This window comes from Pseudonaja textilis, chromosome 1, assembly GCF_049901715.1.
Source record: "Pseudonaja textilis isolate UNSWEBS1 chromosome 1, rPseTex1.2, whole genome shotgun sequence".
NCBI classification, from domain to species: domain Eukaryota; kingdom Metazoa; phylum Chordata; class Lepidosauria; order Squamata; family Elapidae; genus Pseudonaja; species Pseudonaja textilis.
Window position 1 is genome coordinate 2,392,476 of NC_141990.1, and position 27,307 is coordinate 2,419,782.

At 50.6% G+C, this 27,307-nt stretch overlaps 1 protein-coding gene across 1 annotated transcript in view; it reads left to right on the top strand.

Annotated features, from left to right (window-relative positions):
* EFCAB5 (EF-hand calcium binding domain 5) overlaps positions 1-27,307 on the top strand; it is a 66,029-nt gene that overhangs the window by 5,058 nt on the left and 33,664 nt on the right. Inside the window, exons 3-9 of the mRNA XM_087922933.1 lie at positions 509-665; positions 8,820-8,883; positions 12,198-12,268; positions 13,836-13,991; positions 17,383-17,482; positions 19,157-19,551; positions 19,724-19,994. Of these exons, the coding sequence (XP_087779059.1) occupies positions 509-665; positions 8,820-8,883; positions 12,198-12,268; positions 13,836-13,991; positions 17,383-17,482; positions 19,157-19,551; positions 19,724-19,994 (1,214 nt within the window). The remainder of the gene's footprint in view (positions 1-508; positions 666-8,819; positions 8,884-12,197; positions 12,269-13,835; positions 13,992-17,382; positions 17,483-19,156; positions 19,552-19,723; positions 19,995-27,307) is intronic.

Below are 27,307 nucleotides of genomic sequence, written 5' to 3' on the forward strand. Positions count from 1 at the left end.
GCCAGAAATGAGTCTTTGTGAGCCTCTTGGAGCAGGAGGCCTTGCAGGGCCCCAAAGACTCATTTCTGGCGGAGTTTGGGGGAGAGAAAGAAAGACTTTGGCTGCTTTCCTTGCATGCAGCCAAAAGCAGACGAAGAAAGAAGCGGACAGAAGTAGCCCGGTGGTCAGGCCAGGCGTGTGGTGCGAGTGGGGCCAGTTCCCCGCCTCCACCCTTTCCCCCTCCCCTCACTACCTCGTGGCATTCACAATACAAGCGACACAAGCCTTGTGTCCCCGCGGGACATGTGGGCCTTGTGTTCCTGTGCAGCCTGGATTCATGGCTTTGGGGAGGGGGACATTTCTCTGCAGACCACCAACCTTTTCTCACGGACCACCAGTGGCCCCCAGCCTACCGGTTGGCGACCCCTGGACTAGATGACCTCCGAGGCCCCTTCCGACTCTGTTTTTTTTTTTTTTTCTGTGATTTGACTTCTTCTGACTTAACCACGTCCCGTCTTGTGCCCTCCAGGTTGGCTCAGATGAAGAACTTGGTGGAAGAAAAACGGCGTCACCGGGAGGACGTGGAGAACATCAAAGCTCAGGTCAACCAACTGCGCGAGCAGGCCTTAGCGGTGCAGTTCCACGAATGGACCCTGGATGCCACCGGACAGCTACCGCTGGCGCTGGTAACTGGGGAGGATGATTCGGGGCCACCCCAGAAGTAACAGAAGGCTGGCATTCTCCTTCCTCTCCTCCCACCCACCCTTTCCGCTAGCCAGATCTTTGTTTGAAGGCATCTCGAGAGCTTTTGGTCAGCAAGTAGGATATGGGAACCAAGCCAGAGGAGAAGGCCAGCCGCTGGTCTGCTCCGGTTTCCCCTGGGGGTCATTCCACAAACACAGGATTGGAAGCTTCTCTGAATCCCATTAGCAAGAGCCTTCAACCACGGTGACTTGACGAGTTGCGGCCTTCAGCTCCCAGAATTCCTCAGCCAGAGGAATTCTGGGAGCTGGAAGTCCACAACTCGTAGTCACCACGTTTTCAGACCCTACACCGAGGGCCTTCAAACTTGGCAAGTTTAAGACTTGTGGACTTCAACTCCCAGAATTCCTGAGCTAGTGTGGCTAGAGGAGGAATTCTGGGAACTGAAGTCCACCAGTCTTCAAGCTGTTCAGTTGGAAGACCCCTGCCTTAAAGCATGCTAGCTGAGGAATTCTGGGAATTGAGAGGTCTGTTCCTCTTAAAGCATGCTGACTGAGGGATTCTGGGAGTTGAAGTCCACAGGCCTTCAAGCAAGGGTCTTCAAACTTGGCAAGTTTAAGACTTGTGGACTTCAACTCCCAGAATTCCTGAGCTAGTGTGACTAGAGGAGGAATTCTGGGAACTGAAGTCCACAAGTCTTAAAGCTGTTCAGTTCGAAGACCCCTGCCTTAAAGCATGCTAGCTGAGGAATTCTGGGAATTGAGGCCTGTTCCTCTTAAAGCATGCTGACTGAGGGATTCTGGGAGTAGAAGTCCACAGGCCTTCAAGCAAGGGTCTTCAAACTTGGCAAGTTTAAGACTTGTGGACTTCAACTCCCAGAATTCCTGAGCTAACATGACTGAAGGAGGAATTCTGGGAGTTGAAGTCCGCAAGTCTTAAAGCCGTCACGTTTGAAGACCCCGTCCTGCCCTATAACTAGAGGAAGTATCTATGGGGAGGTTGAGTTGGATGGTCAGACCTCTGCTTTGGTTCCCGGGTTCAGTACCCAACAATTTGTGCCCCCAGACCTGAATTATCCTGGTTCACACAACTTACTACAGGTAAATCCTCGCCCGAGGACCACAAAAGAGCCCCCAAATTTAGGTTGCTGAATGAGACAGCTGTTAAGTGCGTTTAGCCCCATTTGACGACCTTTCTCATCACTGTCGTTAAGCGAATCGCCGGAGTTCTTCAATTAGTAGCAGGATTATTAAGGGAATGTCATAATTTCCTCACTGACATTGTCAGAAGCTCGCAAAAGGGGGGATCACATGACACACAGACACAGACACACACAGACACGCACACACACACACACACATGGGGCCCTGTGGCCATAATAAATATGAGCTGCTTGCCAAGGGGCCGAATTTTGATCATATGACCAAGAGGACAGAGGCTGCAATGGTTGCAACTGTCAAAAATGGCCATAAGTCCCTTTTTTTTTCAGTGGCTTCCAACGGCCACTAAGTGAACTGTTGTTGTAAGTTGAGGACTACCTGTAATGTGTAGTACCAATAGAAGAGGATATTTGAACCCAGGGCGCAACTATACTATAGGGTCCCTGGAGCTAAATAAATAACAGAATAGCAGAGTAGGAATAGTAAGCGGCCAGAGGTTGGTGGTGTACTTGCATACGTTTCATGAGCTGACTAGGTAACATTATCAGTGCTGGAAGGAAGGAGGATGGTTCTCTTATCAGTGTGGGAGTATAATTTTTTTCTTGGTGGTCCCTTGAGCATGCTATTGTTTATTGTTTGTTTGTTTGTCTGATGGTTTATTCAAAACATTCTTCTCCTCCCCCTCCTCCTCTTCTATTTTGTCTTTCTTTCTACTTCTTCTCCTTCTCTTTCTCCTTTCTTTCTCCTCTTACTCTGTCTCCTCCTCCTCTTCCTTTTTATCTTTCTTCTCCTCTCCTTCTCCTTTTCCTTCTCCTTCTCTTTCTGTTCCTCTTTTTCTTCTTCCTCCTCTTCCTTTTTATCTTTCTTCTCCTCTCCTTCTCCTTCTTCTCTTTCTCTTTCTGTTCCTCTTTTTCTTCCTCCTCCTCTTCCTTTTTATCTTTCTTCTCCTCTCCTTCTCCTTCTTCTCTTTCTCTTTCTGTTCCTCTTTTTCTTCCTCCTTCTCTTTCTGTTCCTCTTTTTCTTCCTCCTCCTCTTCCTTTTTATCTTTCTTCTCCTCTCCTTCTCCTTCTTCTCTTTCTCTTTCTGTTCCTCTTTTTCTTCCTCCTCCTCTTCCTTTTTATCTTTCTTCGCCTCTCCTTTTCCTTCTCCTTCTCCTTCTCCTTCTCTTTCCGTTCCTCTTTTTCTTCTTCCTCCTCTTCCTTTTTATCTTTCTTCTCCTCTCCTTCTCCTTCTCCTTCTCCTTCTCTTTCCGTTCCTCTTTTTCTTCCTCCTCCTCTTCCTTTTTATCTTTCTTCTCCTCTCCTTCTCCTTCTTCTCTTTCTCTTTCTGTTCCTCTTTTTCTTCCTCCTCCTCTTCCTTTTTATCTTTCTTCTCCTCTCCTTCTCTTTCTGTTCCTCTTTTTCTTCCTCCTCCTCTTCCTTTTTATCTTTCTTCGCCTCTCCTTCTCTTTCCGTTCCTCTTTTTCTTCCTCCTCCTCTTCCTTTTTATCTTTCTTTTCCTCTCCTTCTCTTTTCTGTTCCTCTTTTTCTTCCTCCTCCTCTTCCTTTTTATCTTTCTTCGCCTCTCCTTCTCTTCCGTTCCTCTTTTTCTTCCTCCTCCTCTTCCTTTTTATCTTTCTTCTCCTCTCCTTCTCTTCTCTTTTCTGTTCCTTCTTCCTCCTCCTCCTCCTCTTCTTTTTTATCTCCGTCTTTGCCTCCTTCTCTTTTCTTTTCTCCTCTTTCTCTTTTTCCTCCTCCTCCTCCTCATTTTCATCTTTCTTTTCTTTCATCCTCTTTTCCTTCTCCCTTCTCCTCTTTCTCTTTGGTCCTCCTTTTCCTTCCCTTTCTCCCCCACTCCTCCTCCTCTTCATTTTTATCTTTCTTCCTCCCCACCCACCCCGCTCCTCCAACGTTTCTTCATGCTCAATCCCACCACCATCCCCAAAGAAACCGACTCCCACTTTTAAGGGCCAACTGGAAGGGCCAATGTGGTGAAAGGCCATCCTGGGCACCCAACCTGGGAACTTCCGCATGCAAAGCAGAGGCTCAGCCTGGAAAGAAAGGAAGGGGGGAGGGAAGGAAAGGAAGGAAGGAAGGAAGGAAGGAAGGAAGGAGAGGAAGGAAAGAGAGGAAGGGGGGGAAGGGAAGGAAGCAGGGATGGACTGAGAACGGTTCACACTGGTTTGGGCGCACCGGATGCTAATTTTACATCCGATTCGCCGAACCCCCACCCTACTCCTCCCAGGAGTCCCCAAGCAGCCCATTTTGGATGCCAGGTAGGTGCAGGGTGGGCTTGGAGGCTCAGGGAGGGTGAAAATCCCCCCCCTCACATAGTGAAGGAGGCTGACTAGACCACATCCACCATGGCCACGCTCCCCAGCAACCAGGGCAGAGAACTGGTTTCTAAATTTTTTGAAGCCCACCCGCCCCGGGAAGGAAGAGAGGGAAGGGAAGGGTGGGAGGGAGGAAGGAAAGAAGAAAGGAAGGAAGGAAAGAGAGGGAAGGGAAGGGAAGGGAAGGGAAGGGAAGGGAAGGGAGGGAGGAAGGAAGGGAGGAAAGAACGAAGGAAGGAAGGAAGGAAAGAGAGGGAAGGGGAGGGAGGGAGGGAAGAAGGAAAGAAGGAAGGAAGGAAGGAAAGAGAGGGAAGGGAAGGGAGGGAAGAAGGGAGGGAGTAAAGAAGGAAGGAAGGAAGGAAGGAAGGAAGGAAAGAAAGAGAGGAAAGGGAGGGAAGGGAGGGAAGAAGGAAGGAAGGAAGGAAGGAAGGAAGGAAGGAAGGAAGGAAGGAAGGAAGGAAGGAAGGAAGGAAAGAGAGGGAGGAATATTCACTCTTAACAGCTAGCCAGCTTTTTTCTTTTCAAAGGGAGTCGAAGCCTGTTTTTTGTCTCAACACCTGATCCGCCCTACCTATCTCTTTATATAGGATCGGTTTCTTATTTGTACTGTACATGTATACCTCAAACCAGAGGTGGCATTCAGCTGGTTCTGACTAGTTCTGGAGAACCAGGACCAGACATCTTGAGTAGTTTGGAGAACTGGCCAATGCCGCCTCTGACTGGCCCCGCCAACCCCAATCTCTTCTCTGCCTCCCATCGAGTCCCAGCTGATCGGCTGGGTCTCCTTGGGTTGCCCTGCCCAGGAGAACGGAGCTGGAAAGCAGGTTAGTCGGGTGCGGAGGGAAGGGGATTTTGCAGTATATCCTTCCCTGCCACGCCCACCAAGCTACACCCACAGAATGCCATGCCCACCAAGCCACACCCACAGCTGATCGGCTGGGTCTCCTTTGGTTGCCCTGCCCAGGAGAACGGAGCTGGAAAGCAGGTTAGTCAGGGTGCGGAGGGAAGGGAGATTTTTTGCAGTATATCCTTCCCCTGCCACGCCCACCAAGCCACGCCCACCAAGCCACAGCCACAGAGCCGGTAGTAAAAAACAATTTGAATCCCACCCCTGATCAAAACTGGTTCATTTGGACACACCCACACCTACACCGAGTTGTACTATAACACAGGGATCCCTCAACCTTTCTTGGCACCGGGGACCAATTTCGGAAGGAAAACTGTCTTCGGCAGACGGGGTGGGGTGGGGGGGAGGAGGGAGATGCCTTTGGGCCCAATCCAGATCCCGCCGCTTCATGCCGCTAGCCCTCGACTTACGACCCCAGTGGCGCCCAACATTTCCGTTGCTAAGCGAGACATCGGTTAAGCGAGTTCGGTCCCCTTTTACGGCCTTTCTTCCCCTGGCGAAGCGAATCACTGTCCCGGTTAAGTTAGTGACATGGTTGTTAAGTGAATCCGGCTGCCCCACGGACTTTGCTCGTCCGAAGGTCACAAAAGGGGATCGCGTGACCCCCGGGGACAATGCGACCGTCATAAATACGAGTCAGTTGCCCAGCCTCTGAGTTTTGGACATGTCACCAATGGGGACGCTGCAACGGTCGTAAGTGTGAAAAACGGTCCCGAGTTGAATGGTCACTAACTGGGGGGGGGAGGGGTCAGAGAAGGAAGGAAGGCATTCTGAACAGTGGTGGGATTCCATTTTGTTTTACTACCGGTCCTGTGGGCGTGGCCTGGTGGGCGTGGCTTGTGGGCGTGGCAGGGGAAGGATATACTGCTAAATCCCCCTTCCCACCCCACTAACCTGCTTTCCAGCTCTGTTCTCCTGGGCAGGGCAACGCAAGAAGACCCAACCGATCAGCTATGAGTGTGGCTTAGTGGCCATGGTGTGGCTTGGTGGGCGTGTCAGATGTGGGCGTGACAGGGGGAGGATATACTGCAAAATCCCTCTCCCCTCCCCTCCCCACTAACCTGCTTCCAAGCTCCATTCTCCTATGCAGGGCAACCCAAGGAGACCCAGCCGATCAGCTGGGACTCCATGGGAGGCAGAGAAGAGATGGGGGTTGGCGGGGCCCAGTCAGAGGTGGGATTGGCCGGTCCTCCCAACGACTCCAAGTTTCCGGTACCGGTTCTGTAGTACCAGTCCGAACCAGCCGAATACCGCCTCTACTTCTGAAGCATGAAGCGGAACGTGGGAAAAAATCCCTTCCGAGAAACGGTATAAAATGAAGTCACTTGTGTACTAACTTTTCTTGGTTTATGAATAACAGCGCTCAAAATCAATAAATATTGTGAACACACAGCAGCGAAGACTGATCAATTAGGAAAAATTCCTTCATTTCACCATGGTTTGAACTGGCAAATGACAAACCAGGAACGTCCTTTGACCAAGCCAAGGCCCAAAATGCCAGACAATTCCGGGGAAACCTCGCCCTCAAACACTCCAGCCATCAACAGGCACCTGAAGGTAAATGACATCTACACACCATTCAAAAGAGGATATCAAAACTCCGAAAAGGAAAGAGGAAGGACGGAAGACCTCCGTGCCAACCACGGACACCCCGAAAGCAACCCCAAGATCAATACTAGACCAAGAATCACGAAACGTACAACTACCAACGCAGACAAACAATAAACAACCAGCCGAATCAAGGCAGGAACACCGAGAGGACATAAACAGCGAGGAAGCCCTACTTCCTTCTAGCACTGATGAGGTTACCTAGCTGGGTCGTGAAAGGTCTGCAAGAAAACAGCCAAGCTCAGAAAGCACCAAGAACCCCCACTCCTCCTCCTGCTCCTGCCCCTACTCCCTTCTAACACTGATGATGTTACCTAGCTGGGTCATGCAATGTCTGCGGGAAAACCCAGTTCAGAGATCACCAAGGACCTCACAGTCCTCCTCCTCTTCTTCTTCTCCTCCTCCCACCCCTCCTCTTCCTCCTCTCTCTGCACACCCCCCCATTCTAACACTGATGATGTTACCTAGCTGGGTGCTGAAATGCCTGCAAGAAAACCTCCAACCTCAGGAGGAGGAGGAGGAGGAGGATCCCACAATCCTCCTCCTCCTCCTCCTCCTCCTCCTCCTCTTTCCTCTTCTTCCTCCTCCTCCTCCTCCTCCTCCTCTTCCCTCCTAGCCCTGCTGATGAGCTAGCTGAGTCGTAAAACATCTGCAAGAAAAACACCAAGGACCCCACAGTTTTTTCTCTAACCCCACCCCCTTCTAACACTGATGATGTTGCTTAGTTGGGTCATGAAATGTCCGCAGGAAAACCAAGTTCAGAGATCACACGAAGGACCCCACAGTCCCCCTCCCCCTCTTCCTCCTCCTCCTCCTTCTCCTCCTCCTGCTCCTCCTCTTCCTCCTCCTCCTCCTCTCTCTGCAAACCCCTTCCCCTTCTGGCACTGATGATGTTACCTAGTTCCGTCATGAAACGTCTGCAAGAAAACCGCCAAGCTCAGAAAACATGAAGGCTACCCACAGTCCTCCCCTCCTCCTCCCCTCTCTCTGCAAACCCCTTCCCCTTCTGTCACTGATGATGTTACCTAGTTCTGTCATGAAACGTCTGCAAAAAAACCACCCAGCTCAGAGAGCACCAAGGAGCCCACAGTCCTCTTCTCCATAAACCCCCCTTTCTTCTAGCACTGATGATGTTACCTAGCTGGGTCATGAAACGTCTGCCAGAGCGCCACCAAGCTCAGAAATCATGAAGGACTCCACAGCTAAAATTCCCTCATTAACTAGGTCCCTAATTACGTCATTCCATCGTCAAGGAGCAACGGAAGAGAAAACCATATCCCACTAACACGGACGGGGCGAACGGCTGCATTTAAACAGAGGACAAACTGACTTCCTTTCCAGCACTGATGAGGTTATCTAATCTCCATAGCAAACCATTGGTTTATTTAATAACCCCGATGTTCACTTTATAACCTCTGCAAAAAGGCCCTGTACAATTGGCTTGGCCACAGGAGTTGACAACAGATCGGTAACCATCACGAGTTACGACCGCGATGGGCCGACTCCTTTACGTTCGTAACTCAAGGACTTACCTGTATTGATAATATCTGCTACTCTGAGTTGTGGGCTGAGTAGGGAGATATAATGTATTTAAAAAAGTATGGTTAGTCCTCGACTTACAACCCTTCATTTAGTGACCATTCAAAGTTACAACGGCACTGAAAAAAATTGACTTAGGGCCATGTTTCACGCTTACGACTGTTGCAACATCCCCGGGATCAGACGATCAAAACTCGGGTGCTTGGCAACCGACTCTCAGTTATGACGGCTGCAGCATCCCGGGGTCCCGTGATCTCCTTGTGTGACCGTCGGACAAGCCCAGTCAACGGGGAAAGCCCGATTCCCTTAGCAACCTAACCTCACCACAGCGATTCACTTAACAACGGTGGCAAGAAAGGATGTAAAATGGGGCACAACTCACAACATTTTTTTTCCCCTCTTAGCAACATCAATTCTGGTCTCAGTTGTTGGCTGTAAATCGAGGATGACCTGTCATCACATAAATATGTCAGTAGGCCACATTGGTCCCGAAAGCGTGGTGGACCTCTGGATGTTGCGGCTTACAACGGTTCCATCTCAACAACCGGCGCCATTAGAACGGATGAGAAGACTTTGTGGGTCAGCCTTTAAGAAAGTGTGTTTCCGTTTCCAGATCCAAAGTGCCCTGAAGTCCTTCTTGGAGGTCATCAGCAAAATGCCCCAGTTCAAGGAGACAGGTAAAAAAAATGCACCTACCTGTCCCAGTAATCAGGGTTCCAAGAAATACGCCCAGGGCTGGGATACTACCGGTTTGGACCGGTACAATCGAACCGGTTGTCATGATTCCGTGCAGTTCGCCTTCAGGTGCCTTGGAGAATAGCTTGACCTTTTTTCTCCTCTCTTGGGCAGCCCCTCCCTCAAATATTGGAAGATGCTCTCCTGTCTCCCCTGGTCCTTCTCTTCCCTGGACCAGCCAGTCCCGGTTCCTGCAACCGTCCATCATGTGTTTCAACCTCCAGCCCCCTCATCCTCCTGGTTGCTCTTCTCTGTAATTTTTCTAGAGTCTTTTTCATAGTGTGGTGACCAAAACTGGATGCAGGACTCTAGGTGTGGCTCTTACTAAGGATGGATGGATGGATGGATGGATAGATAGATAGATAGATAGATAGATAGATAGATAGATAGATAGATAGATAGATAGACAGACTAGCTATGTCCAATATAGATAGATAGATGATAGCTAGATAGCTAGATAGCTAGATAGATAGATAGATAGATAGATAGATAGATAGATAGATAGATAGACTAGCTATGTCCAATTCCTGCAACCATTCATTATATATCTTAGCCTCATTCCCCCTATAGATGGATAGATAGACAGACAGACACACAGAGATGATAGATGATAGATAGATAGATAGATAGATAGATAGATAGATAGATAGATAGATAGATAGATAGATAGATAGACGGACTAGCTATGTCCAATTCCTGCAACCATTCATTATATATCTTAGCCTCGTTCCCCCCATAGATGGATAGATAGACAGACAGACACACAGAGATGATAGATCCAACCAGCCCAGCACACCAGCCCCCACCACCAGTATTTATAGAGAGACAGCAGCTCTGATCACACACTGCTTGCACTGGCACGAAGCCAAAGCACCAGCCTGAAAATGGCGAGTGGGACCTCCTTGCCGAAATGTCGCCAAGATACTCTTAACCTTACATGGGAAAAGACCTGAACACACCAAGACCTGTATGTATGTATGTATGTATGTATGTATGTATATAAATGTATATATAAAAGCAAAATACCCCTCATGCATCATCACAAAATCTCCAGAACCGTAAAACTTACAAACTTGAAATTAGGCACTTCTTGGCTTCTAGGTGCTCACTAAGAAAGGATTTTGCGAAATGACCCTCAGAACATTTAGAGTATTTCCGTTGTTGTTGTTGTTGTTGTTGTTGTTATTATTATTATTATTATTATTATTATTATTATTATTATTATTATTAACATGCTCTGATGCTAAGGAGTTCTACTCCCCACCCCAGCTGGAAAGAAATCTGCTCCAAATGCAGGCTCCTTGCTGTCTCCTCCTTGCTCACACAGCAAATACTGTTTCAGTTTCCAAACAGCCCTCAACTCTCTCACACACTGACAGGACGCCAGCCAGATGAATACTGATGGATGCTGATAGGCAGAGGCACAATTTTGCACACACCACCCCCCGCTTATTTTCCACACCAAAAACTAAGCCCCACCACATTGTTTCGTAGCGAAGCCCGGGGATCAAGCTAGGAAGAGAGAATTCGGGCAGGAAACAATATGCCAATCGAGGAGCTACCAATTCAGGCAATCGGTCAATCGCCGCTGAATCAAGGAGCCGCCAGGAACATTTTCTACCCGCACCAAGAGGGCAAGCCACTGCCATATGAACAGAGAGCAAACCCCGCACACCTTTCTAGCCCTGATGATGTTGCCTAGCTGGGTCGTGAAAGGTCTGTAAAGCAACAGTCAAGCTCAAACAGCATCAAGGAACCCCCTACCCAGTGCTGTTCCTCCTCCTCCTCTCCCACTCCCTTCTAGCCCTGATGCCGTTGCCTAGTTGGGTCAGGAAACGTCTGCAAGGAAACCACTAAGCTCAAAAAGCACCCAGGGCTCCATAATCCTCCTCCTCCATAATCCTCCTCCTCCTCCTCCTCCTCCTGCACAAACCCCTCTCCTTCTAGCACTGATGCCGTTGCCTAGTTGGGTCAGGAAACGTCTGCAAGGAAACCACTAAGCTCAAAAAGCACCCAGGGCTCCATAATCCTCCTCCTCCATAATCCTCCTCCTCCTCCTCCTCCTCCTGCACAACCCCTCTCCCTTCTAGCACTGATGCCGTTGCCTAGTTGGGTCAGGAAACGTCTGCAAGGAAACCACTAAGCTCAAAAAGGCACCCAAGGCTCCATAATCCTCCTCCTCCTCCTCCTCCTCCTCCTGCACAAACCCTCTCCTTCTAGCACTGATGCCGTTGCCTAGTTGGGTCAGGAAACGTCTGCAAGGAAACCACTAAGCTCAAAAAGCACCCAGGGCTCCATAATCCTCCTCCTCCATAATCCTCCTCCTCCTCCTCCTCCTCCTGCACAAACCCCTCTCCCTTCTAGCACTGATGCCGTTGCCTAGTTGGGTCAGGAAACGTCTGCAAGGAAACCACTAAGCTCAAAAGGCACCCAAGGCTCCATAATCCTCCTCCTCCTCCTCCTCCTCCTCCTGCACAAACCCCTCTCCCTTCTAGCACTGATGCCGTTGCCTAGTTGGGTCAGGAAACGTCTGCAAGGAAACCACTAAGCTCAAAAAGCACCCAGGGCTCCATAATCCTCCTCCTCCATAATCCTCCTCCTCCTCCTCCTCCTCCTGCACAAACCCCTCTCCTTCTAGCACTGATGCTGCTGCCTAGTTGGGTCAGGAAACGTCTGCAAGGAAACCACTAAGCTCAAAAAGGCACCCAGGGCTCCATAATCCTCCTCCTCCTCCTCCTCCTCCTCCTCCTCCTCCTCCTCCTCCTCCTCCTGCACAAACCCCTCTCCCTTCTAGCACTGATGCCGTTGCCTAGTTGGGTCAGGAAACATCTGCAAGGAAACCACTAAGCTCAAAAAGCACCCAGGGCTCCATAATCCTCCTCCTCCATAATCCTCCTCCTCCTCCTCCTGCACAAACCCCTCTCCCTTCTAGCACTGATGATGCTGCCTAGTTGGGTCAGGAAACGTCTGCAAGGAAACCACTAAGCTCAGAGATCATCAGAGACCCCCACAGTTCAAGTCTGAGCTACAAATATTCACCTGTATTGCAGTCTGTCTGTCTGTCTGTCTGTCTAAACCATAGAGCAACAATCTGCAAGCAGCAAACAATTCCCCAATCAAGGAACAACCCCCAATTCAGACAAACAGCCAAATAACCCCTGTGGGGTCCCCACTCAGCCCTCTTCCCCCGTTAGGGTCCTCAAAAGGCCCTTCCCTTCCACCTCCTGAGCACCCAAGTACTTTCTCCTACGTGCAGACATCTACTCCAGGCCGCTGGAAGCCGTGGCTACGCTGGACGTGAAGGTGAACCAAGAGGAATTCACCCAGGTGAGGAGGAGGAGGAGGAGGAGGAGGAGGAGGAGGAGGAGCGACTTCCGCACACCCCACCCAACTCGGAAGGATGGTGGGCTTGGGACCCTCCCCTCTGCCAAGAATCAGGGCGAAACAGACGTGGGAAATGCCTGAAAAGCTCTTGGACGTAGTTCCTGGCAGGATCATTCCACGGGGTGATTTTGAAGTCAAGATATCAGCCACAAACGCACCCTCAAAATCCTGCCCCCACCCTCGTATTAGCGTTTTCGGGCCACCATCTTGACTTTTTTGACCCCCGGTGCCATGGGCATTTCAGATTCCTTTCCTGCCATGGAAGCGACGTCAGGATAGCAATGAGATGAGTGTCTTTTCCCAAAAGGCAACTGGGTTTTCTTGGTTTCGTCTTTGAAACCCTTTCGCTTCTCATCCAGGAGGCTTCTTCAGTTCCTCAGACTTCCTTCCTTCCCTCCCTTCCTTCTTTCCTTCCTTTTCCTTCCTCCTCGCTCCCTTCTTCCAAACATTCCTTCCTTCCTCCCTCCCTCCTTCCTTTTCCTCCCTCCCTCCTTCCTCCTTGTTTCCTTCTTTCCTTCCTTTTCCTTCCTTCGTCCTTCCATCCCTCCCTTCTTCCAAACATTCCTTCCTTCCTTCCTCCTTCCTTCTTTCCTTCCTTTTCCTTCCTCCCTCCTTCCGTCCCTCCCTTCTTCCAAACATTCTTCCTTGCTCCTTCCTTCCTTCTTTCCTTCTTTTTCCTTCCTTTCTCCTTCCCTCCCTCCCTTCTTCCAAACGTTCCTTCCGTCCTCCTTCCTTCCTTCCTTCCTTCCTTTTCCTTCCTTTCTCCTTCCCTCCCTCCCTTCTTCCAAACGTTCCTTCCTTCCTCCCTCCTTCCTTTTCCTCCCTCCTTCCTCCTTGCTTCCTTCTTTCCTTCCTTTTCCTTCCTCCCTCCTTCCTTCCCCTTCTTCCAAACGTTCCTTCCTTCCTTCCTCCTTCCTTCCTTCTTTCCTTCCTTTTCCTTCCTTCCTTCTTCCCTCCCTCCCTTCTTCCAAACTTTCCTCCCTTCCTCCCTCCCTCCTTGCTTCCTTCTTTCCTCCTTTTCCTTCCTTCGTCCTTCCCTCCCCTTCTTCCAAACTTTCCTTCCTTCCTTCCTTCCTTCCTTCCTTCCTTCCCTCCCTCCCTCCCTCCCTTCCTCCCTCCCTCCTTGCTTCCTTCTTTCCTTCCTTTTCCTTCCTCCCTCCTTCCCTCCCCCTTCTTCCAAACTTTCCTTCCTTCCTTCCTCCCTCCCTCCCTCCCCCTCCCTTTCTCCTCTGCTCCTCTTTTCTCCTCTCCTCTTTGGGCAAATTCTGCCAAAAAAAGTTTGTACAGTTGGGTGGGTGACTCACTTAACAGCTGCCTCACATGGCGGCAGAAAATATTCAGATCCTGATTGCAGACTTCCTGCATGTGGCACCCTGAATCCCTTGGGAGAATATGAATCTAGCAGTAGAAATGGAAATACCAGGAAAAAGCGAATTAACAGAGGAACAAAATGTAATAAACCAACAAACAAACCAACAAATATATTTCCCCTCCCTTCCTCTTTCCCCAGTATCTCCTTTCTTACGTCAACAATTTTACCAGCGACCTGTTCCAGGAACTGCTGAAGCACCTGCTCCAATGTTCTCACGATGCCCGCAATGCCATCCGGCATGACATCTGGAGGCAGATGTTTGTCCAGCTCTTCTTCGATTGTGAATATGGGCAGGTACAGCCAAGGAGATCTGTCTCCTCCTTTGTGACAAGCACCTCCTGCGTGAGCCAAGGAGGGCTGGACTAGAAGACCTCCAAGGAGCCTTCCAGCTCATTCTGACCAAGGCTTATTGAGACACACGTCTGTTCCAAAACCCTTTTTTCTTTATTTCAATGGCTGTGAATTATAGTTATTCACAGCCCATAATGAGTCCCAAACAGTGTGTAAATAATCCCACGGAAGCCTGCCAAGTCCTTCGGGAGAAATCTGATCAGCACTCACCTTTATCTCCCTTGAAATGCTGCCAACGACTCAATTTCCAATTAGTTATACAAGGCCAAACGGAGGACAAATTCAACACGGAGCTTCAGGTTTCAAACCGAGCAGTACGAACAAAGTTGCTTCCTGCAAAGGGCTCCTGTCCCTTTGCTCCTCCTTTATGTCTTATGGGAGGGGCCAATCACCTCCAAGCCTTACTCCCAAGTCACCCCTTTTGTCTTAACTGTTCTTGCCTTCTGGCAGCTTTGAGGATGCGCACACTGGGAACAGGCTCCCGCTGTTCCTCTGCCTCGCTGATGTCAGATTCTGGAGGCTCCGGAGTCCGCATGTAAGTCCCAGATGGCCCTGGCCCCATCTCTGTGTCGCATGCAGGACTCTCGTCCGAGCCTTCCCCAGACTCCCGGACTGGCCCATGTTCCTCCGCACCGCCCAACTCTGCTGCCATATCCGCAGGCCGCCGGTGGACCACAACAGCTCTATTCTGATTCTGCTAAGTCAATATTCTCTAAGAAGATCCTTGCCAGATGTGGCAAACCTAATAACCCCCCAGTTATCGCAAGCGGTTTTAGCCTGCAATACGGTACTCTCTAACCCCACGGTGGCAAACCTAAGGCATGCGTGCCACAGATAGCACGCAGAGCCATTCGTGACGGCACGCGAGCTGCAGGCAAATTTACCTCACTGCGCATGCGCATATGCCTCACAGCTGATTTGGGGCCGGTTGGAGGCCTTTTTCGGCCTCCTAAAGGCTTGAGGAAGGCTTCTGCAGGTTTTGCAGGCTGAAAAGTAGGCTGGTTTCATCCCTTCCTGTTTTTCCAAAAAATACCGGAAGCGACGAAACGGGGGCTAGTTTTCGGCCTGCAAAGCCTGTAGAAGCCTTCCTCAAGCCTTTGGGAGGCCGAAAAAAAGGCCTCCAACCGGCCGAAAATCAGCTGTGAGCTGCAGTGCAGGTAAGAGGGTGGCGGGAGTGGGTGGGAATTTCGCGCACATGCGTAGAGGCTGCGTATTGCCTTCTGGGCGCTGGCACACGAGTGCGAGCATGCGGGTGCGTGCACAATTTTTGGCACGGGAGCCCCCAAAAGGTTAGCCACCACTGCTTTAACCACTGTGCCATCAGCGTTCTTCATCAACACCTTTCCGAAATGCAAACAAAATGTAGACTTAAAGGAGGGCATTTCCTGCACGTGGCCATTTCCAGTTTGTGCCCTGTATGGTCATGGACAATTGTCACGTATCCTGGTGCGCAACGCACCTCCTTGGTAGAACAGCCGGGGTTTCCCTGTGCTGCCCGCTGGCTTTGCAGGTCTCACGGGATGTCTTATCCTGTGCGTAGTTTTGCTCCACGTCTTTTGGGATTGTCTGGCCTGAAGGAGCTGCTCCACCAAGCAGAGGGCAAACAATTTTGGGGGGTGGGTATTGTGACCTAGACCTCGCCAAGATCATGAAGCTGACTCCTCATTCCGATAAAACCCCTTTTATTTACGTTAAAGGGAATTCCTCTCCAGCAAAGTCCCAGCTAACAGTCTTTAAAGTGATTCTACAATTACAGACCTTGATCAGGCTTGGAGAGTTGCCAGGCCGGTATCTTTCAGACACCACACTGTAGCAGACAATACTTGGCAAGGATGCAGGAACAGATTTTCACACTAATTAAACAAACTAATTGTCTCCTGCAAACCTCACTCCCCTTTTGCTCCTCTTTTAATCCCTCTGGGAGGGGCCATTCACTGTCCACTTGTGCCTTTACTCCCAAGTCGACCCTTGTTCCTCAGCTGTTCCCTTCTTCTGGCAGCCCTGTGCATGTGCACACTGGGAACAGGCTCCAGCTGTTCTTCTTCCCCACTGATCTCTGACTCGGAAGGCAGCTGATAACTGTCGGATGGCTCTGGCCCCATCTCTGCCTCTTTTTCCTCAGCTGTTCCCTTCTTCTGGCAGCTCTGTGCATGCGCACACTGGAAACAGGCTCCAGCTGTTCTTCTTCCCCACTGATCTCCGACTCCGGAGTCAGCCGATAACTGTTGGATGTCCCTGGCCCCATCTCTGCCTCTTGTTCCTCAGCTGCTCCCTTCTTCTGGCAGCTCTGTGCATGTGCACACTGGGAACAGGCTCCAGCTGTTCTTCTTCCCCACTGATCTCCAACTCGGAAGGCAGCTGATAACTGTTGGATGTCCCTGGCCCCATCTCTGCCTCTTTTTCCTCATCTGTTCCTTTCTTCTGGCAGCTCTGTGCATGCGCACACTGGAAACAGGCTCCAGCTATTCTTCTTCCCCACTGATCTCTGACTCAGAAAGCAGCTGATAACTGTTGGACGGCTCTGGCCCCATCTCTGCCTCTTTTTCCTCAGTTGTTCCCTTCTTCTGGCAGCTCTGTGCATGCGCACACTGGGAAACAGGCTCCAGCTGTTCTTCTGCCCCACTGATCTCCAACTCGGAAGGCAGCTGATAACTGTTGGATGTCCCTGGCCCCATCTCTGCCTCTTTTTCCTCAGTTGTTCCTTCTTCTGGCAGCTCTGTGCATGCACACACTGGGAAACAGGCTCCAGCTGTTCTTCTTCCCCACTGATCTCCGACTCGGAAGGCAGCTGATAACTGTCGGACGGCTCTAGCCCCATCTCTGCCTCTTTTTCCTCAGCTGCTCCCTTCTTCTGGCATCTCTATGCATGCGCACACTGGGAAACAGGCTCCAGCTGTTCTTCTTCCCCACTTATCTCTGACTCCGAAGGCAGCTGGGAAATGCCGGAGGGCGCTGACCCTATCTCTGTCTCCGATACAGAGCCCTCGTTGGAGCCTTCCCCAGACTCCAGGACTGACCCATGCTCCTCCCCAACCTCCTCGCTGTCCGAGTCTGCCACCAGCTCTGCTGGCCACTGGTGGGCCACCACAAAGGGCTTCGGGGGAGGGGTTTAAGGTGGCCTGGATGTGGTGGAGGCCCCCACAGGATTCCCCAGCTTGTTGCTGCTCTCTGGGATAAGCCGAGCCAGAGCAGTGGGGCCCTCCCTGGTGTCGAACTGCGAGCTGATAAAAGGGTTTCCGAGGGCCTCTCATCGTGGTTTGATGCAACCGGAGGTGCAACAAACTCATGAAAAGTTGGCTTGCTCTTGACCGTGGCTTTTCTCTCCTTCTCCTAGCTGGGACTCTTGGACAGACCGAGGGTCTTGTCGCTCCTGCAGAAGTTCTACCAGAGCAGTTCGGATCTGGCCAAGGAGATTTACTGCAACCCAAGGAAATGTAAGCAGGACGGGCTTGACTAAGCCATGAACAGAGTTGGAAGGGACCCTGGAGGTTGTCTAGTCCAACCCCCCCGCCGCCACCCAAGCAGGAGACCCTACACCATTTCTGACCGACGACAGTCCAACCTCTTCTTTAAAATCTTCAGGGATGAAACTCCCACAACTTCCGAATAACAGAATAATAGCAGAATAACGGAGTTGGAAGGGACCTTGGAGGTCATCTAGTCCACACACACACACACACACACACACACACACACACACACACAAGCAGGAGACCCTACACCATTTCTGACCAATGACAGTCCAACCTCTTCTTAAAAATCTTCAGGGATGAAACTCCCACAACTTCCGAAGGCAACTTCTATTCCGTGGGTTGGTTGTTCTCCCTGTCAGAAAATTCCTCCTTATTTCCAGGTTGAATCTCTCCTTGGTCAGTTTCCATCCATTATTCCTTGGTTTAGAAAATAGCTCCTCCTCTCTGGGGTAGCCCCCCAAATATTGGAAGATGCTCTCCTGTCTCCCCTGGTCCTTCTCTTCCCTAGACTAGCCAGGCCCAGTTCCTGCAACCGTCCATTGTATGTTTTAGTCTCCAGTCCCCTCATCATCCTGGTTGCTCTTCTCTGCACTCTTTCCAGAGTTTCAATATCTTTTTTTATAGTGTGGTGACCAAAACTGGATGCAGGACTCTAGGTGTGGCCTTACTAAGGAGAGAGGGAGAGAGACAGACAGATGGATGGATGGATGGATGGATGGATGGATGGATGGATGGATGGATGGATGGATGGATAAACAGACACACAGAGATATAGATGGATAGATGGATGGATGGATGGATAGATAAGATAGATGGATAGATAGATGGATGGATGGAGAGATAGGGAGAAAGAAAGAGACAGATAGACAGACTAGACTAGCCAGGCCCAGTTCCTGCAAAGGTTCATTGTCTGTTTGAGCCTCCAGTCCCCTCATCATCCTGGTTGCTCTTCTCTGCACTTTTTCTAGAGTCTCAACATCTTTTTTATAGTGTGGTAACCAAAACTGGATGCAGGACTCTAGGTGTGGCTGTTACTAAGGATACATAGATGGATGGATGGATGGATGGATGGATGGATGGATGGATGGACTAGCCATGCCCAATTACTGCAACCATTCATTATATATCTTAGCCTCGTTCCCCCTATAGATGGATAGATAGACAGACAGACACACAGAGATGATAGGTAGACAGACAGACAGATAGACAGACTAGCCAGGCCCAGTTCCTTCAACCGTTTCTTGTATGTTTTAGCCTCCAGTCCCCTCATCATCCTGGTTGCTCTTCTCTGCACTCTTTCCAGAGTCTCAACATCTTTTTTATAGTATGGTGACCAAAACTGAATGAAGTACTCTAGGTGTGATCTTACTAAGGCTTTGTAGAGTGGTATTAGCACCTCCCTTCATCTCGATTGTATCCCTCTGTTCATGCAATTTAGGATTGCGTTGGCTTTTTTGGCTGCTGCTGCACACAGCTGACTCCTATTTAGCTGGTTGTCCACTAAGACTCTGAGATCCCCCTCCCAGCTCCTGCTATTGAGCCTGGTTTCACCCGGTCTATTATAGGTCTCCTTCAGAACTTCTGTCTCTGAAGGCCGATGTGATGCCAACGTTCCCTGTGCTTCCTCTTTTTTAGGGCCAATAGTTGAACTGGACGACATAGACCTCACGGAGTTTTGGGGTGACCTGGAACCTGACAATGAGGAGGAAGAACCTCCAGAGGAGCTACCCACCCCCGAGCGCACCTTGTCCGAGGAAGCCGCCTTCCTCAACAGAGCCCTGAGAGACATACTTTCCGATGAGAAAATAGCCCTCGGCACCAACGGAGAAGCGGCGGCCCACGAGCTAGAAGGAGCTGGGTTGGAGCAGCAGGCCAGCCTCCCAGAAGCAGGGCCCGAAGACCTCCTTGCAACCCCAGGCCAAGCCGAAGAACCTCAAGCAGAAACGCCGCTGGCTGAGCTGGAGACCCAAGGGCCAGAGGCCGCCGAGGGGGCCCTTCCTGAAGCCCCCCCCGAACCCGCCTCCGAAGAAGTAGAGAGACCGGTGGACGAGAAAGACCATCTGGCCACCCCGCTTGAGCCTGTTTTGGAAGGAGGAGGAGGAGGAGGAGGAGGAGGAGGAGGAGGGAGGAGGAGGAGGAGGAGGAGAAGCCGCTGCGGAGGAACCCAGGCCAGAAGAGGAGGCCTTGGCTACGCCCTCCCAGGTGGCCGTCCGGTTGCAGAAGATCTTGCGCGACGTGGAAGAGCCGGCCTCAAAGTCTCCCTCGGTGGAGAAGGACCTTGCCGCGAAGGGAACGGAGGCAGAAGAGACGGGCGGGCAGGAAAAAGAAACGGCAGAGCCCGAAATGGAGGCAGAGGAGACAGGTGGACTAGAAAATCCAGAAGAGAAAGCAGAACCACAAGCCCAAAAGCCAACAGGCCCCGTGGACCAGGCTGCTACGGGAAGAGACAAACCACCAGCGACCTTGGTTACAAGTAGGGCCGGTTTTTCTCTCCTCACCTCATTGTTGGCTTTGTTCATTAACAGATTAACCGAGTTGGAAGGGACCTTGGAGGTCCTCTAGTCCGACCCCCTGCTCAGACAGGACATCCGATATCCTGTCAGACAGGTCGCTGGTCCGGTCTCTTCTTAAAAGCCTCCAGGGATGGAGCGCCCGCCACTTCTGGTGGCAGGCTGTTCCACGGGTTTATTGTTCTCACCGTCGGTTCTAGCTTGCTCCTCTCCTTGATGCGTTTCCATCTGTTGCTTCTTCTCCTGCCTTCGGGGGCTTTGGAGAATTCGCCCTTTGTGGCTGACTCCAGGGCCCCCGCCGGACCTGAGCCCAACCGTGAAGGCCGGTCTTAGAGAATAGGATGAAAAGAGAACAATTGACCCGTGGGACAGCTTTTGCTTCCTGGACCTGCGGCTGCTCCGTCACTTGAGGCCTTGAAGAACGGACGGCCATTTGCCCCGGATGCAATAGGTTCTTCTCCTGCCTTGGACAGGAGGTTGGTTTAGAAGACCTCTAAGGTGCCTTCCAACTCTGTGATTCTGTTGTCGTTCTGTTATGCTGTTATCCTTCCTTCCTTCCTTCCTTCCTTCCTTCCTTCCTTCCTTCCTTCCTTCCTTCCTTCCTTCCTTCCTTCTGTCCTTCCTTCCTTCTCCTTATTTTCCTTCCTTCCTTCCTTCTCCTTATTTTCCTTCCTTCCTTCCTTCCTTCTCCTTATTTTCCTTCCTTCCTTCCTTCCTTCTGTCCTTCCTTCCTTCTCCTTATTTTTCCTTCTTTCCTTCTTTCCTTCCTTCCTTCCTTCCTTCCTTCCTTCCTTCCTTCCTTCCTTCCTTCCTTCCTTCCTTCCTTCCTTCTGTCCTTCCTTCCTTCTCCTTATTTTCCTTCCTTCCTTCCTTCTGTCCTTCCTTCCTTCCTTCTCCTTATTTTCCTTCCTTCCTTCCTTCCTTCCTTCCTTCCTTCCTTCCTTCCTTCCTTCTCCTTCTTCCTTCCTTCCTTCCTTCCTTCCTTCTGTCCTTCCTTCCTTCTCCTTATTTCCTTCCTTCCTTCCTTCCTTCCTTCCTTCCTTCCTTCCTTCCTTCCTTCCTTCCTTCCTTCCTTCTGTCCTTACTTCCTTCTCCTTATTTTCCTTCCTTCCTCCCTTCCTTCCTTGCTCCCTTCCTTCCTTCCTTCCTTCCTTCCTTCCTTCCTTCCTTCTGTCCTTCCTTCCTTCTCCTTATTTTCCTTCCTTCCTTCCTTCCTTCCTTCCTTCCTTCCTTCCTTCCTTCCTTCCTTCCTTCCTTCCTTCCTTCCTTCCTTCCTTCCTTCCTTCTCCATCACTGGAAGTTTTTAAGAAGAGACTGGACAGCCACTTGTCTGAAATAGTATAGCTTCTCCTGCCTGAGCCGGGGGGGGGGTTGACTAGAAGACCTCCAGGGTCCCTTCCAACTCTGTTATTTTTCTTCCTGGAGGACAGCAGCACATGGTTTTTAAGCTCTTGCCCCCCCCCCAAAAAAGCACATGGGTGAGAGAGGGGGCTTTGAACTTGCTTCCTGTTCCTGCGGCAAAAAATATATCCTGGCGGGTTCTCAGGCTCCCCTGGGGCCAAGCCAGGATAACTTTGTAGGTTGTCTTGAGTCCCAAGCTCGCTGGGTGAAGTAATGAAGGGGCTTTGGGCAATTCCTGTTGAGGTAATTCCCCGTTAGGAGAATGAGCGCATACAGGGAAACGTATAGAGAGTAGTGTTGGAATAATACACACAGAGCACACAGATACACTATACAGTAAATGTAGGTTTTTACTTCCAGAAAGGTTTAAGCAAAGTCCAAAATAGGCTGTCCAAAAGTCATTCACAGGTAAAATCAGTCAGTTTTTCAACCCAGGGATAATCCAAATATCAAAGTCCAGTGTCAAAAAACAGTTCAATAACAAACTTACATCAAGTCCAGTAATATCAATCAATTAGGAAAAATGGAGGAACTGCAATACTTTCCAACAGAAGGAAACGGAAACTTACTCACACTCTCTTCTGAGACTAAGACTAAAACAACCCAGGTTTCTGGCTCCGTCTTATGGCTGTTTGAGAAACCACACCCAAATGCATGCTCTTGCATTCACGTAAAGATATAGTACTAAAATGTTTATCCTGGTTTATATATTTCTAACCCAAATAGCTGTTAGGTGACTCACATTCCTAACAATTCCTATCATGGCTGAATGGCTTTGTCCCGGTTTGGATCTTGAGTGAGGGCTGATCCCATCTTTTGTCTTGCAGAGAGGAGGTCCTTGGTCTTTCTGGGGCTTTCCAAGAGCACCTTGCTCCTTTTCTCATCCAGGGGGGTATAATATTCTGCCTTTTTAATATTTAATATTATTTAATATTTCCTAGAGCCGGAAAAGACCACCAGAGATGTGCGATGGGAAACGTCACCTTTAAAGGGTGAGTGCTGACTTTCTACGCTGTTAAGCGGAGCCTCTGGCAAATGTTCACCCCTTCGTAGATCTTCTCAAGAAGAAGAAGCCACCCAAGTCCTATGCCCATCTTCTCCAAGGTTGCCAAGGTTGGATGGAGACGGTTGGTTGGATTCTTTCAAGCCTTCTAACCGGTGTTTCTCAGTCTTAGCCACTTTAAAAGGGATGGACTTCAACTCCCAGAATTCCCTAGCTTTAGGAATTAAGGCTTAGCCCTCTCAAAGCAGGCTGGTTGGGGGATTCTGGGAGTGGAAATCCGCCCCCTTAAAATAGGCTGGCTGGGGGGTTATGGGAGTGGAAGCCCACCTCTCTTAAGGCATAATGGCTGGGGGATTCTGGGAGTGGAAGGCCTCCCCTCTTAAAGCAGGCTGACTGGGGGATTCTGGGAGTGGAAACCCTCCCCTCTTAAAGCATCCTGGCTGGGGATTCAGGGAGTGGAAGCCCACCCCTCTTAAAGCACACTGGCTGGGGATTCTGGGAGTGGAAGTCCTCCCTCTTAAAGCATCCTGGCTGGGGATTCTGGGAGTGGAAGCCCTCCCCTCTTAGAGCAGGCTGGCTGGGGGATTCTGGGAGTGGAAGTCGACCCTCTTAAAGCACACTGGCTGGGGGATTCTGGGAGTGGAAGTCCTCCCCTCTTAAAGCATCCTGGCTGGGGATTCTGGGAGTGGAAGTCCTCCCTCTTAAAGCATCCTGGCTGGGGGATTCTGGGAGTGGAAGCCCTCCCTCTTAGAGCAGGCTGGCTGGGGATTCTGGGAGTGGAAGTCCTCTCCTCTTAAAGCATCCTGGCTGGGGGATTCTGGGAGTGGAAGCCCTCCCCTCTTAGAGCAGGCTGGCTGGGGGATTCTGGGAGTGGAAGTCGACCCCTCTTAAAGCACACTGGCTGGGGGATTCTGGGAGTGGAAGTCCTCCTCTTAAAGCATCCTGGCTGGGGGATTCTGGGAGTGGAAGTCCTCCCCTCTTAAAGCAGGCTGGCTGGGGGATTCTGGGAGTGGAAGCCCTCCCTCTTAGAGCAGGCTGGCTGGGGATTCTGGGAATGGAAGTCCTCCCTCTTAAAGCATCCTGGCTGGGGATTCAGGGAGTGGAAGCCCACCCCTCTTAAAGCACACTGGCTGGGGATTCTGGGAGTGGAAGTCCTCCCTCTTAAAGCATCCTGGCTGCGGGATTCTGGGAGTGGAAGTCCTCCCCCTTAAAGCAGGCTGGCTGGGGATTCTGGGAGTGGAAGCCCTCCTCTTAGAGCAGGCTGGCTGGGGGATTCTGGGAATGGAAGTCCTCCTCTTAAAGCATCCTGGCTGGGGGATTCTGGGAGTGGAAGTCCTCCTCTTAAAGCAGACTGGCTGGGGAATTCTGGGAGTGAAGTCCTCCCTCTTAAAATAGGCTGGCTGGGGGATTCTGGGAGTGGAAGCCCTCCCTCTTAAAGCAGGCTGGCTGGGGATTCTGGGAGTGGAAGCCCTCCTCTTAAAGCAGGCTGGCTGGGGGATTCTGGGAGTGGAAGCCCTCCCCTTAAAGGAGGCTGGCTGGGGATTCTGGGAGGAAGTCCTCCTCTTAAAGCAGGCTGGCTGGGGGATTCTGGGAGTGGAAGCCCTCCCTCTTAAAGCAGGCTGGCTGGGGGATTCTGGGAGTGGAAGCCCTCCCTCTTAAAGCAGGCTGGCTGGGGGATTCTGGGAGTGGAAGCCCTCCCCTCTTAAAGCAGGCTGGCTGGGGATTCTGGGAGTGGAAGTCCTCCTCTCTAAAGCAGGCTGGCTGGGGATTCTGGGAGTGGAAGTCCTCCTCTTAAAGCAGGCTGGCTGGGGATTCTTCCAAAGCAGGCTGGCTGGAGGATTCTGGGAGTGCCCTAAAGAAGCCCTCCCCTCTCAAAGCAGGCTGGCTGGGGATTCTGGGAGTGGAAGTCCTCCCAAAGCAGGCTCTTGGGGATTCTGGGAAACCACGATGGCTGGGCATTCTGGGAGTGGAAGTCCTCCCCTCTTAAACCATGATGGCTGGGCATTCTGGGAGTGGAAGCCCTCCCTCTTAAACCATGATGGCTGGGGATTCTGGGAATTGAAGTCCACGCATCTTAAAGGATACAAGATTGAGAAACACAGCTGTAGATTCATTCCAATCAAACCTCATTTTTGGAGAAGGTTCTCAGCAACCAGGTTCTTCTGCAGGACTTCTCCTGCTTAGAAAAACCGACTTTTCGTGAATTATGGCAATACTTGATTCTAAACATTGTTTCTTCACCATCTTTAGCCAGGAATGATGGATTGTGAAGTCCAGAAGAGAAAGTTAACCCAGGGGTGTCTAAACTTCTTAGTTTTCAAGGAAACCTCTCCTGGATTAAATTCAGGCCAGGAACTTTTAGCTAAACCAAGCAACAGACGAACAAAAGTTTTAATACTGGAGATCTTATACAGCCTCTATTCTGTCCAAAGAAAAATTTGTGATGCAGATTATTGGATATATAAACATGCTCAGAAACTTATGCTCAAATGCGTCCTGATGCTCCCTCTACCGGCCATCCATAAGTACAACTTTCTAAGATTAGTAGAGTTGGTTTGCAAAGCTTTAAAAAACTTGGATTTGGGGGCGGTAAAAACAGTAATTCCCAGCCTTGGGAATTTTACGGGAGTGTGAACTTCCACGCCCAGAATCCCACAGCAAGCATAACCATCGACGATCATTCTGGAAATGAGAATTCAATTTTTTTTTAAATTATTATTACCGGTTCTGTGGGCTTGGCTTGGTGGGCGTGGCAGGGGAAGGACGCTGTAAAATCTCCATTTCCTCCCCCCACTAACCTGCTCCGTTCTCCTGTGCCAGGTAAGCAAAGACCCAGCCGACCAGCTGCGGGCGCGGCTTGATAGGCATGGCGTTCTGTGGGTGTGGCTTGGTGGACATGGCGTGGCTTGGTGGGCGTGGCTTGGTGGGTGTGGCAAGGGAAGGATACTGCCAAATCCCCATTCCCTCCCCACCTGACTAACCTGCTGTCCAGACAGCGCGCCATTCAAAATCCAAGAAAGAAATACTTTAGACTCTTTTAATTAGAGAAAAGATCTCTTTTACTGGAAATGAAGTGGTAGCTACCGTAGAATTCTGAATCTGAGGAATTAGGCACGTAAACCACATATGCAAAGTGATGGAGTTGATCTATCCCACCCCCTCAAAAGGTTCAAATGGTTCTTCCAATTAAAAGTTGTGAATGTCATCATGTTGTGACTCCGGAGTTGGAATCTGTTCCGTTGGCAGATGTGAGCTCAAGCGAAGAGGAAATGGCAGTAAATTATGAGCCGGCTCTTTTGAGCGATTTGGATTGCAGTCAGGATGAGGAAATGGATTTAACTAGGAGAGACGAACCTGATTTAATAGAGCTGTCAGGACTTTCGACCTCCTCTGATTCGTCTCCTCTGGCTGAGCAACAGCCGGGAATAGCTAACCAGGAATACTTGCGAGACTTTTCTAGTGGGGAGGAGTCTTTGGAAAGAACCTGGCTAGATGTGCGTAACAGACGTAGGATGAGGCGTCAATCTCAATTAGGAAGGAGGCGTCGAGCCAGTGATTAATTAAGGAGATTAACACGCCCTCATAGAGGATAAAAGGAAACGGCTTGGCTGGCGAGCTTTGCCAGAAGCCAAGTGAATTATGGGAGTGAACACACGGAGAGAACTCTTTGAGGCTTTGGGATTGATGGCCACGTCAGGTTTGCCGGACAGAGTTTGGATTTATTGCTGAGGACTGGAAACCCTTCCAGAGTCCTTTTGGGAGGGTCTGCTTTTTGGTTTGTGAACTGCCTGTTTCGTTTTGCCCTCCTGCAATTAAAGGGGAGACGTAACATCATCACGTGGGCATCTTCAGGTGGTGATGAAGTTTCTATCCGTTGACCTTGGCATGCTTGGATAAAGATTTGCAGCTGCGCAGAGAAGAGAAAGCTACGCAAGAAATAGAAACCTAAGCAAGAACGTCCTATTCCCCCCTCCTCAGTTTATACAATGCTAGTTTGTACCACCTCCAGCTCGCTTCCCATACTATCCCACCCTCCTCCCCCTGTTACTTACGGCAGCCGAAAGATGCAAAGCAATAGAAGAAGATCTTGAAGGCTGACTAACCTGCTTTCCAGCTCCTTTCTCCTGTGCGGGGCAACCAAAGGAGACCCAGCCGATCACCTGTGGGTGTGGCTTGGTGGGCGTGGCAGGGAAAGGATACTGCAAAATCCCCATTCCCTCCGCACCTCACTAACCTGCTTTCCAGCTCCGTTCTCCTGTGCAGGGCAACCAAAGGAGACCCAGCCGATCAGCTGTGGGTGTGGCTTGGTGGGCATGGCATTCTGTGGGTGTAGCTTGGTGGGCGTGGCAGGGGAAGGATATACTGCAAAATCCCCCTTCCCTCCGCACCCGACTAACCTGCTTTCCAGCTCCGTTCTCCTGTGCAGGGCAACCAAAGGAGACCCAGCCGATCAGCTGTGGGTGTGGCTTGGTGGGCGTGGCAGGGAAAGGATACTGCAAAATCCCCATTCCCTCTGCACCTGACTGACCTGCTTTCCAGCTCCGTTCTCCTGTGCAGGGCAACCAAAGGAGACCCAGCCGATCAGCTGGGACTCGATGGGAGGCAGAGAAGAGATTGGGGTTGGCGGGGCCAGTCAGAGGTGGGATTGGCCGGTTCTTCTGAACTACTCCAAATCTCCGCTCCCGGTTCTCCAGAACCGGTCAGAACCAGCTGAAGTCCACCTCTGCCACCATGCCACACCCCCAGAACCAGTAGTAGAAAAAAAAAATTGAATCTCACCACTGGAGTGGAGGTCCATCCGTCTTAAAGCATGCCGGATGGAGAATTCTGGAAGTGGATGGAGGAATCAACCTTGTTGATGGTGATTGACTT